The following is an 11,923-nucleotide window of genomic DNA, read 5'->3' as shown; positions in this document are numbered from 1 at the left end:
TTTTGAGTTCGTAGTTTCGTAGGTTATGTGTGTTCGTGTTATAAGGTTCTTAGACCACTTGTATTGGTTGAAGGCGTTTCTTGTGGTGTTACTTGTCTTTTTGCACTTTTTGGATGAGTAGGACGTGTTACTTTTTTGAGTGGAGTAGTGGTGGTGTTTCTTTTTTGGTATCACATTGAGTGAAATGCTGATGTGACATTTTTTTCTGTTTTATTTATTTGTATTTAAATTATTATGATTATATTTATATTTTAAAAATATTTTTAAATTATAACGGCTATAATATATTAACCGTTTTTTTTAAACGGCTAGTGTTTACCCCTATATATACAACAACTCTTCTCAAATCACAACACACACTTCATCTCTTCTAAATCTCTCAAATCATAAAACACACACACTTTGAAATGAGTCTGTTGAATGTTTGCGTTAAAGTTCATTACGGAGATGAATTTGATCAAGAATTAATGAATTATACCTCGTACGAAACACGAGATTATTACATGGATGTTCGTAAGTGTCCAAATTATATGTCGCTGCTTGAGTTGCTCCAGCGAGACATAATCTACCCCTTCAAACATATGGTTTTTCAAAAAATCCAACGGTCCTGCCTCGTTACTAGAAGAAGATCACGATTGGTTTGGTGTGATTGGGCGAGCCTTGTTACGTAACCTACCAATTACGCTTTACACCGAATGGATTGATGAAAGTTACGCCATTGAGGCAAGTGAAGATGAAGCTGTCCCTGAATCTCAGCCGTGACAGCAATACAATATCCGCGATTACGAAGATTGATGATTGTGTTTGTTGAAGATAGCCGTTAGGAATTTAAGTTATCTTTTTTAGGAAAGTATGTTTTTGTTTTTTTTAAGAAGATAATGTAATCGTTTAGGAATTAATGAAATAAACGGCTATATCTTTAAAATAGAAAACAATTCATAAATATAAATAAACATAAAGTACATTAAATTGAATTACTAAAACGAAACATTACATAATTTTAAAATTCCTAAACGAAACTAAAATATACATAACACACTACTCATCATTAGCGGTACGAAAGTAAGGTGATAAGTTTCAGACGTGCTCAGTTAAATCTGCCTCCAACTGTTTGTGAACTTGCTTATCTCTTATTTCCTTAATCCTTGCATCTCGATCCCTCAAATTCCGTTCTAAACGTCGTGGTGGGTTCCTTTGTGTAACGACCCGTCAAAATCGCTATTGACGCGGCACATTAATCATTGATTCCACAGTGAGGTTTTGACCTCTATATGATACGTTTTGATAAAATATTGCATTCATTAAAATAAGTGACTTTCTAAACATAGAAAGTTATAAACATGTGGGCGAGTGCTTAGGTATAAGCAAAACCCCGAAATACATAAGTCTTTAATTTACAGGTTGACATCACAGTCCAATTATTTATTACACAACGCAGTTTTATTTTGAATGCAATAAACTTTGTACAAAGCATGAGAGACTCCATGCAGGCAACAAGCACATCACAGCGGAAGCATTCTAAGGACCCGAGAATAAAACATGCTAAAAAGTCAACACGAATGTTGGTGAGTTATAGGTTTAATTGCTCGAGTCATAAACATATATAAAGATAGACCACAAGATTTCATCAAAAGTTTATCAATAGATTCTACGTAACAGAGCACCCTGGTAACTAAACTTAACGCTATAGTGATAATTACCCCATTCGTTTTAATACACGCAAACCAACGTGTCTTAAACTCAAATAACATACGTCCGTTAAAAGGCTAGCGCTCTAGCTCGGACGGGGATGTCAAGCCCTATGGATCCATATACAATTATTCGCGCCCACCAGTCCATATCCTATGTACTGACAGCTACTAGTTACCAAAGCTAAGGGATTTTCGGTTTAACTCAGTGTAGAATTTTGTATGTACTTGTGTCTTATTGCGTTTAAAATAAATTGCATGTATTCTCAGCCCAAAAATATTTAAAGTATTTAAAAAGGGAGACTATAACTCACAGTTCAATATTGAGACTCAATATTGCAGGCAAATTGCGTAGACGTAATGATGGTAGACGACTGTATGGTTGGCCTTGGATTCAAGAACAATACCCCGAACAATACCCAATATTTCCTTATTTTAAAACGGTTTGAAACCCGAATTAAAAATACCCTCGAATATACTTTATTATTATTAAACTTAAAATTAAAATTATAATTAAAATTATAAATATAAATTTTAAGTACAGAATAAGAATGAAAAAAAAACGTCGAGCAAAACTGAACTTTTATAGTACTTTTCGATTTACTGTAGCTCATGCGATCGCATGAGTTTTTAGTGTTTTTGCCATGCGATCGCATGGCCGCCTTTTCTGTTTTTCTTTGCTAGTTCGTCGACATCAAATAGTATTTTACTGTAGCAAATAGTGTTTTACTGTAGCAAATAGTGTTTTACTGTAGCAAATAGTGTTTACTGTAGCAAATAGTGTTCACTGTAGCAATGTAGCAAAATACGGTTTCACTGTAGCAAATAGTGTTTTACTGTAGCAAAGTCATTTTTACTGTAGCAATTAATGTTTTACTGTAGGAAAGTCGTTTTTACTTGTACATCTTAAAATATATATATATATATACATACATATATGTATATTTACATAATATTAAATCATAAAGAGAATTGGTTTAAATTAGTCGAAATTTTTCGGTTCATCACAGTACCTCCCCGTTAAAGAAAATTTCGTCCCGAAATTTTGAGTAGTACCTGTTTCATGAGCGATATCAGTGAACAAATGTGGATACTTTTGCTTCATCTGATCTTCACGTTCCCAAGTAAACTCGGGTCCTCTTCTTGCGTTCCAACGAACCCTAACTATCGGTATTTTGCGTTGTTTTAATTGTTTGACCTCACGGTCCATGATTTCAACAGGTTCTTCGATAAAATGGAGTTTATCATTGATTCGTATTTCGTCAAGAGGAATTACGACATCCTCTTCAGCTAAACATTTCTTCAAATTTGACACGTGAAATGTGTTGTGAACACTACTAAGTTCTTGCGGTAGCTTTAATCGATAAGCAACTGTTCCAATTCTTTCGGTGATTTCAAAGGGTCCTACGTACCTAGGACTTAGCTTTCCTCGTTTACCGAATCGTACAACGCCTTTCCAGGGTGACACTTTCAACATGACTTTGTCGCCCACTTGAAATTCTAGCGGTTTTCTTCTTACATCAGCATAACTCTTTTGGCGACTCATGGCCGTTTTCAATCGCTGTTGTATTTGAATGATCTTTTCGGTGGTTTCATGAATAATTTCTGGTCCAGTAAGTTGTCTTTCTCCTACTTCACTCCAACAGATAGGAGATCTGCACTTTCTACCGTAAAGTGCTTCAAATGGCGCTGCGTTGATGCTCGTATGATAGCTGTTATTGTATGAAAATTCTGCCAACGGTAAGTGTCGATCCCAACTGGTTCCAAAGTCAATCACGCATGCCCGTAACATGTCTTCCAATGTTTGTATTGTTCTTTCACTTTGACCATCTGTCTGTGGGTGATAAGCGGTGCTCATATCTAATCGAGTTCCCAATGCTTTTTGTAATGACTGCCAGAAACGTGATGTGAATCGGGTGTCGCGATCAGATATGATAGAGATGGGTGCACCATGCCTGGAAACTACTTCCTTCAAATATAGGCGTGCTAATTTCTCCATAATGTCTGTCTCCTTTATTGGTAGAAAGTGAGCTGATTTAGTTAGACGATCAACTATCACCCAAATAGTATCATGACTACTTGCAGTCCTTGGCAATTTCGTAATGAAATCCATGGTTATTCTTTCCCATTTCCACTGCGGAATTTCTGGTTGTTGCAGTAATCCTGGCCGCTTTTGGTGCTCAGCTTTGACCTTTGCACACGTTAAACATTTGCTTACATAAGTAGCAATTTCTGTTTTCATATTAGGCCACCAATAAAACTTCTTGAGATCGTGGTACATTTTTCCGTTTCCTGGGTGAATTGAGTACCTCGTTTTGTGTGCTTCATCCAGTACTAGTTGCCTTAGGTTACCATGTTTTGGTACCCATATCCTACCAGCAAAATACAGGGTTCCATCGGCTTTTTCTTCAAGTTGTTTTTCTAACCCTTTGCTTATTTCGCCTTTTTCATTTTCTTCTTTTAAAGCCTCTAACTGTGCTGCTTGAATTTGCTTTGTGAGATCAGTACGAATTGTAATATTCAAAGCTCGGACCCTAAGAGGTTTTACTCTTTCTTTTCGACTCAGGGCATCAGCTACAACATTAGCCTTTCCGGGGTGGTAACGGATTTCACAATCGTAATCGTTTAACAACTCTACCCAGCGATGTTGCCTCATATTGAGTTGTTTTTGATCAAAAATATGCTGAAGACTCTTATGGTCGGTGTACACTGTACACTTGGTGCCATATAGATAGTGTCTCCATATTTTGAGTGCAAAAACTACTGCTCCAAGTTCTAAATCGTGCGTCGTATAGTTCTTTTCATGAATTTTTAGTTGTCGTGAGGCATATGCGATGACTTTTGTGCGTTGCATTAATACACATCCTAAACCTTGGCGTGAAGCATCACAATAGATCACGAAATCATCATTTCCTTCCGGTAATGACAAAATGGGTGCAGACGTTAACTTCTTCTTTAATAACTGGAATGAGGATTCCTGTTCTGTGGACCAATCATACTTCTTTCCCTTTTGAGTCAATGCAGTTAAGGGTTTGGCGATTCTAGAGAAATCTTGAATGAATCTTCGGTAGTAACCAGCAAGACCTAAGAATTGGCGAATTTGTGTTGGAGTCTTCGGGGTTTCCCATTTACTAATACGGTTTCACTGTAGCAAAATACGGTTTTACTGTAGCAAATAGTGTTTTACTGTAGCAAAGTCATTTTACTGTAGCAATTAATGTTTTACTGTAGGAAAGTCGTTTTTACTTGTACATCTTATAATATATATATATATATATATATATATATATATATATATACATACATATATGTATATTTACATAATATTAAATCATAAAGAGAATTGGTTTAAATTAGTCGAAATTTTTCGGTTCATCACACTTTGTATCATTATTTCTTCTCGCCGTCAAATCACAAAACCGTTATTTTCTTGAATCATGTTATGTAGAACAACACAAGCATACATATATCTTCTAATTTTGTTGAAGTCTATAGATCTCGCCGGACTTTTTAACATTAAAAATCTACCCTGTAATACTCCAAATGCACGCTCAATATCTTTCCTTGCACTTTCTTGAAATCGTTTAAATTTTTTACAAGGTTCGTCAGTTGGATTATGAGGCACTTTTACCAACATAGCCCAATCTGGGTATATACCATCACCTAAGTAATACCCTCTTTCGTAGCGACGCCCGTTTACTTCAAAGGGTGAAGGTGGAGCAGTTCCAACTTTTATAGTGTTAAACAATGGAGAAAAATTCAAAACGTTAATGTCGTTGTTCGAACCTGCCATACCAAAGAATGCATGCCATATCCACAAATCTTGTGAGGCGACTGCTTCAAGCATAACAGAAGGCCCTTTCTGATCACCTCTTGTGTATTGTCCTTGCCAAGCAACAGGACAATTCTTCCACTCCCAATGCATACAATTGATACTACCTAACATACCCGGTAAACCATGTTTTGTGCATGAAAATTATAAAGTCTAGCAATATCTTAGGCAGTTGGTTTTCGCAAATATTGTCTAGCAAACAAATGAAATACGCATTGACAAAAAATTTCAAGACACAACGCATCCGTTTTCTCCCCAATTTTTATATATTTATCAAACAAATCAGGAGTTGTTCCATATGTCATTTGACGTATGGCCGCTGTGCACTTTTGGATAATTGTCAAACTTTGACGGCCCTTTGCATCGGGCCGTTCCCGAAAATAAATAAAATAGTCAGGAATAATGACACTATTAAAATTAGATATACCTTCAACAATTCGAAGAAATAACTCACGACTCATTCGAAAACGTCGTTTAAGATATTTGTCGGGAAACACCGGTGACTCCGCAAAATAATCATTGTATAACCTTATAGCCGCATCTTCTCGATCCCTAGCAACATAAATCCGGGATCGAGGGACTCGAGAACTACTTGTCTCTCCATTGACTTCTTCTTGCGTCAGACTATTAACAAAATTAACAATCTTTTCGTCATCCGAATCATCCACAAAAAACTCTATCATTTTGAAAGTTTTATCCATTTGGAACAAATTAAAATTGTAAATTGTGTGTATTTTGATTGGAAAATAAGAAGAAAATGGAAGAGTGTGTGTTAAAATGTAAAATACATATACATATATATATATTATATATTATATATATATATAGAAAAAGAAAAGTGAAAAAATCAAACAATATTTTTGTTAAGTAGCAACGGTAAAAAAAAAACAGCCAACCAACGGATGCCACGTGTAAGTGATGTAACGACCCGGCTTTTTCGACTTGCTTTTGTGCCTTGTATTTTTGCGAAACTGCGTATTTGTGCGTACTGCGTTACTTTATTACTATGGAACCTTGGCACACGTGTTTTATATTCATATATACTTTAAAACATGCCTTGGTATGATTAGAATGCTTAACTTGTCCATTGGATGCTTTATAACCGTTAGCGTTACTTGCCGTTACGATTAAAACGCGGACTGCGCGTACGTTTGACTTTTGTCGGAACCGGAACTTTTGGACAGCGAAATATTAATTATTATTTTATAATAATAATTACTTGGGCCTTTGGATGCTTAATTTTATTTATTTAATTGCTAAAGCCCAATAGTTAGCCTTTTTGGACTTTTTACCTTGTTGGGCTCAAGACCACCCTACTCTAGCTAGTGACCCAATTAATTAGCCCAAATATATTTACTAGTGGCCCATAATAATAAATAAATAAATAAATAAATAATTAGTGAGTCATGCTAGCATTATGGATAAGGATAATTAACTTTGTTACATAAGATTATAGCAAAAGGACACACTTTAGACACCATTAGCCAAAAAGTAAACTTTTTGTCCTTCCCCTCCCCCTCCATAAATCGTCCACCACCACCACCCTAGATCTTGCCATGTCATCAATCCATGTGATCACTCTTTGCTTATAAATACTAGCCTTTAGCCTCTCATTTCCACACTTGATCATTTTGGTTTTTCACACACTTGTTCTTTCTCTCTCTCTTTCCTTTCTAGTATTACTTGTAAGTCTTCTTTTCCTTCTTCTTTTCCTTTTCAAATTCATGATCATCATCATCATCATTTTATGGAGATCAAAGTTCCTTTTAGCTTTGATCTTACTTATATCTTGTTGATTCAAGCATGAATCTTTCAAGAACATGGAAGATTCAAGCTTTTAGCTTGAATCTTCATAACTTTTGTAGATCTACTTCTTTTATACTTTAATCTTTCTATTTTATGATAAAGATTCAAACTTTTGTTTGTAATCTTCATGCATCTTCAAGATCCAAGCTTTATGCTTCAAGATCTTCAAGAACAATCAAGATACAAGCTTTCTAGCTTGAATCTTCATATCTTTTTGTTAGATCTAAGTTCTTTTTGCTTTGATCATATTGTTTTGTGAAAAAGATTCAAACTTGTGTTTGTTATCTTCATATATCTTAAAGATCCAAGTTTTATGCTTCAAGATCTTCAAGAACACTTAAAGGTTCAAGCTTTCTAGCTTTGTAACCTTGTAACTTGTGTGAAAGGGATCCAAGCTCTCTAGCTTAGGGTTCCATCACCTCTTTTGACTTAGATTGTGTTCATACTTGTTAAATTGATGTAAAGTTTGTAACTTTAGTTGTTATTGTGACTTGTATTAGTGTTAAGACTAAGGATATGATGTAACCTTGGTTCATCATCCATCTAAGACTCATGAATGAGTTGTATTCTTACTTGGTCTTAACATATTGTGTATTGATGGTGAATCATGGTCAAAAGTAATGCTAAACCATCAACGAGTTGTACACTTGAAGCTACAAGCATCAAGGATGAGAACCGTGATGAGCATCGAGCACCAAGAACCCCACTGGAGCACATGTCCACTGATTTTCGTATCTGATCAGACCACCTGGTCTACTGGAAAGTTTATTTTCAGTTAGTTCGGTTCGAGTAGATGATTTTCCGTTTAGGCCTCGTCTTAATCCGAGTTACGGTTTAGGATTTATGGCCCTCCGAGAGTCACTACACCCTATTAACGTTGAGCTGAAATTTCTGACCTACTCGCACTTAAACCGTCGCCATGGTCAAACGAAGACGAGTTAGGTCCTGAAAATTGGTCAGCTGTTAGGGGACTCATATACGGAGCCATAGCCACTGACCATGCGTCTTTTCGATTTACGTAGAGGTCGTAGCAGCTGACCGAAGTCAGCCTATTGTTTCGATCTCTATTCTTGTCAAACTCACTTAGCTTTTATGATGATGAATGATGATGATGATGATGACACTTAAACTTATTTTATGCACTATTAGAACTTATTAAGACAACCTACTGACCTAGTAACCTTTGATTTAGGTTGACGACCTTTCGGACCGACTTACTACTTGCGTACTTTCATTACCGACTTTACCGCTTTTATCACTGTGAGTTATAGCATTCCCTTTTTACTTTAACTTATTTTGGGAACTGAAAATACATGCGGATTTTATGTTTTACATACTAGGCACGAGTACTTAAACTTATATATGTGTGGGTTATACAACGGCATACACATTCTCTTTAGCTCGGTAACGTTTAATCATTGGTTTTTGAACCATGAACGCGAATCTTAGATATGGATCCATAGGGTTTGACATCCCCACTCGGGCTAGTCGCACTAGCATTTAACGGGTGTTTAATACTTCGTAAGTCATACGCACTTGCCAAGTGCACTTTCAGGGGGTTATAAACGTTAAGTCTAGTTACCGGGTGCCCACGGTTATACATATACTTATTCATACTGATTTGAACATACTGTTTTGATACGCTGTTTGCAGCACTGAAATCTCGTGGCCTACGTTACATTACTGATACAAACAAACTATAGCTCACCAACATTCGTGTTGACTTTTTAAGCATGTAATTCTCAGGTGCTTAGACGATGTTGCTTCCGCTGTTAGCCTTGCTATTCTAGTCTCGGTGTATAGACTTGCTGTTACAGACTTGCTGTGTTAGACTTCCGCTGCATTACTTAGAGATGTCTCAAGCATAGAACTTTTACTTTGCATTCGCAACTTATGTTATTTTCAGAACAATAGCTTTGTAATGACCTTAGTATCATGTACTCATGTTAATGTTTCCTATTCATCTTTTGTAAAAACCTTATCTTTTATGAATGCATATCGGTTTTCAAACAGCATATAGTGTTTGACCTTGTAATGATCCTGTTGTTGATGTACCGTACACGATGATTTTGTACGGGGCGTCACAAGTGACATTCGTCTCCTATCCCGTTTCTTCGCGACTGACGCCGGCGAAACGCCGCCAACTGACGCCGCGATACGCCATTAAAGGCGTCTCTTTGCTGCAATGCAGGCAAGGTGACGGTGTCACCTTATTCCGATACAAGTAGCCTTAGTATTGTTGTCGTGTTAGAGTGAATGTTCGTGGTTGCTTGGTGTCATTCTATACTCTAGCTTATGGCCAATTTTTAATAATAATTCAGTTGCGTGCCTTTATATATATTATAATTGTTTGATATATATTCTGAATATATTATGTTAGTGGAAATATATGTGTTGAATGGTTAAAAGAGTAATTCAAATTTAAATTTACCATTTACCGTAAAACATTCAAAAGAGACATAAAGGAATTTAAATTGTTGTTTCGAAAATATCTAGCTATACAAACCCATTACTTTGTTACTTTTTTTGAGAAATGACACTCTAATTAATCGACTTTTCATGTGTATAAATAAATGTATGAATAACTAAAACTATTGATTTTATTCTTTTTGTTCGTCACCTGTTAAACAATAATGTGGTTTACTTTCTTTCCCTTCGCGAGTAATTCAGCTTAGTCAGGTTTCTAGTGTTTTTTTTTTTTTTTTTTTGACGGATGACGTTCTCCCGTTCTCTATCATTGTTTGTTTGTTTGCTTTGTTTAATATAGTTGGTGATTTATATTCTCTTTGTTATAGCTTTAGTTTTGCTCTATATCATAGGTAGACGTATTTTCACATTGTTGGTGAAGTCGTTTATTTAGGTATGCTTAGTTTGCCTAGAGCTTGTTTTGGTTTCTTTTGTATCAATTTGTATATGTTGATCTCCGAATCCGTATTAATGTTATTATTATTATTATTATTATTATTATTATTATTATTATTATTATTTATTTTTCTTTTTTGAAAAAAGAAGTCATTTTGTCTGTATCCCATGTTAAGTGTGTAGCGCGCGAGAGTATTCTGTTTTACCACCACTCATTTAGATACGGTGTGACCCGAGATAATACATTCTTAATTTGTTCTATCCGAAGACACGTAAAACAAAACCCATATTAATAAATTATACTTGTGCAATGCCTGACACGAAAATTATGGTGTTCTATGTTTTTGTAACTGTTATTCTTCTGAAGAAATACATATCATGTCTGTAGAAAAAATGTCGTCTAAAAATATGTATAATGAATAAAAGAATGGAAAGATAGAAAAGAAAAAAATACCCTCACATGCTTGGCACATGATCGGATTGTACAGAAGCCTGTCATACACAAATTATCCGTGTAAGATTTGCAAACAACGGGACTATTCATGCAAGAAAAAAGTTAAGAGACAAAACTTGCAAAATTCGATTAACTACAGGGACTATTTGTGTAAAAAAATCCTTAGACTTGGATAATTCGTAATCTGGTGTGCTTAGACAATTCGTTGGGCAATTAATTATATCTATATATCTAAAAGGCATAGTCAAACTGAATAGTAAACCTCACAAGTTTCACAAACTACCCCCAATTTTTTACTCACTTACATTTTATATCTATATATCTAAAAGGCATAGTCAAACTGAATAGTAAACCTCACAAGTTTCACAAACTACCCCCAATTTTTTACTCACTTACATTTTAGCCCCAAAGTAAGGCATAGTCAAACTGAATAGTAAACCTCACAAGTCCAATCTTTTACTCACTTACATTTTAGCCCCAAAGTATATAATCGTTAACTTTATGTTTTTTATAAACTTACCACAAACTTTTAACATTTTATACTTTAACCATTAAACTTCTCATTCATTATAAATTGACCACATACTTTATATACTACCTAATAGACAAAAACGATTAATAGTCACCAGGGGCGCTTTCGTCCTTTCACTTCTTTTTTTTCCCATTTTCCACATTTTTTTTAAAAAGGCCCCATAGTTTGTTCAAATATTAAAATCGACCCCCCAAACAGGGGGTATAGTGTCAAATACTCATTTTCATAAAAAAATTTAAATAAACTCCACCCAAAAATTCAACGGGTCATATCTTCTCGCTCGCAACGAGTTAAATTTTTCTGACACCATCGTTAAACTCGAAATAATTTTAGGAGCACACTGTCACTAACTATACGCAATACAGACGCTTTTTAAAAAACGCTAAATATTTGAGTTACTTTTCATACACGTCGATTTTGCGTAAAATTTTTAAAAGTCGACAATTCCATAGTGAAACGCGGAGATGTGCATATATTGTTAATTTAAAATAACATTTAAATCTTTCACGGATTATACCTTTTAGTTCGACTCGAGTTGCACTTCAACGATATCATCGTTAGCCACGAAATAATTTTACAAACTAAACGCAATATAATACATTGAAAACCGAACCCCGGCGCGAAGCTAGGGTTCGAACACTAGTTATTTTGAAAACATAAAACCGATCGCGCCAATGAAATGATTTCAAGAATCGAGCGCCAAACAAATAGTTTGAAATTACCAAAAAACTTACATTACAAGAATCACT

The 11,923-nt window shown here is 35.3% G+C and overlaps 1 protein-coding gene across 1 annotated transcript; it reads right to left on the bottom strand.

The window, feature by feature from the left end:
* Positions 1 to 5,094: 5,094 nt before the first annotated feature.
* On the bottom strand, positions 5,095 to 6,203 carry LOC139888083 (protein ALP1-like). The gene is made up of 2 exons (XM_071871117.1): positions 5,948 to 6,203; positions 5,095 to 5,627 (listed from the first exon to the last, which is right to left on the bottom strand). The coding sequence occupies exons 1-2, from the start codon at positions 6,201 to 6,203 to the stop codon at positions 5,095 to 5,097; spliced, it is 789 nt and encodes a 262-aa protein (XP_071727218.1).
* Positions 6,204 to 11,923: the final 5,720 nt, after the last annotated feature.

This window comes from Rutidosis leptorrhynchoides, chromosome 2 (genome assembly GCF_046630445.1).
Source record: "Rutidosis leptorrhynchoides isolate AG116_Rl617_1_P2 chromosome 2, CSIRO_AGI_Rlap_v1, whole genome shotgun sequence".
Taxonomy (NCBI): Eukaryota; Viridiplantae; Streptophyta; class Magnoliopsida; order Asterales; family Asteraceae; genus Rutidosis; species Rutidosis leptorrhynchoides.
The sequence above is the reverse complement of the archived record's forward strand: the minus strand, read 5'-3'. Positions and strand labels throughout refer to the sequence as shown.

Excerpts from the sequence above, each read along its gene's own strand:
- LOC139888083 (XM_071871117.1), bottom strand. The coding sequence starts at position 6,203 with ATGATAGAGTTTTTTGTGGATGATTCGGATGACGAAAAGATTGTTAAT. Across the intron at positions 5,628-5,947 it reads ATTTCTTCGAATTGTTGAAG|GTAGTATCAATTGTATGCAT; the intron begins GTATATCTAATT and ends CGGGTATGTTAG.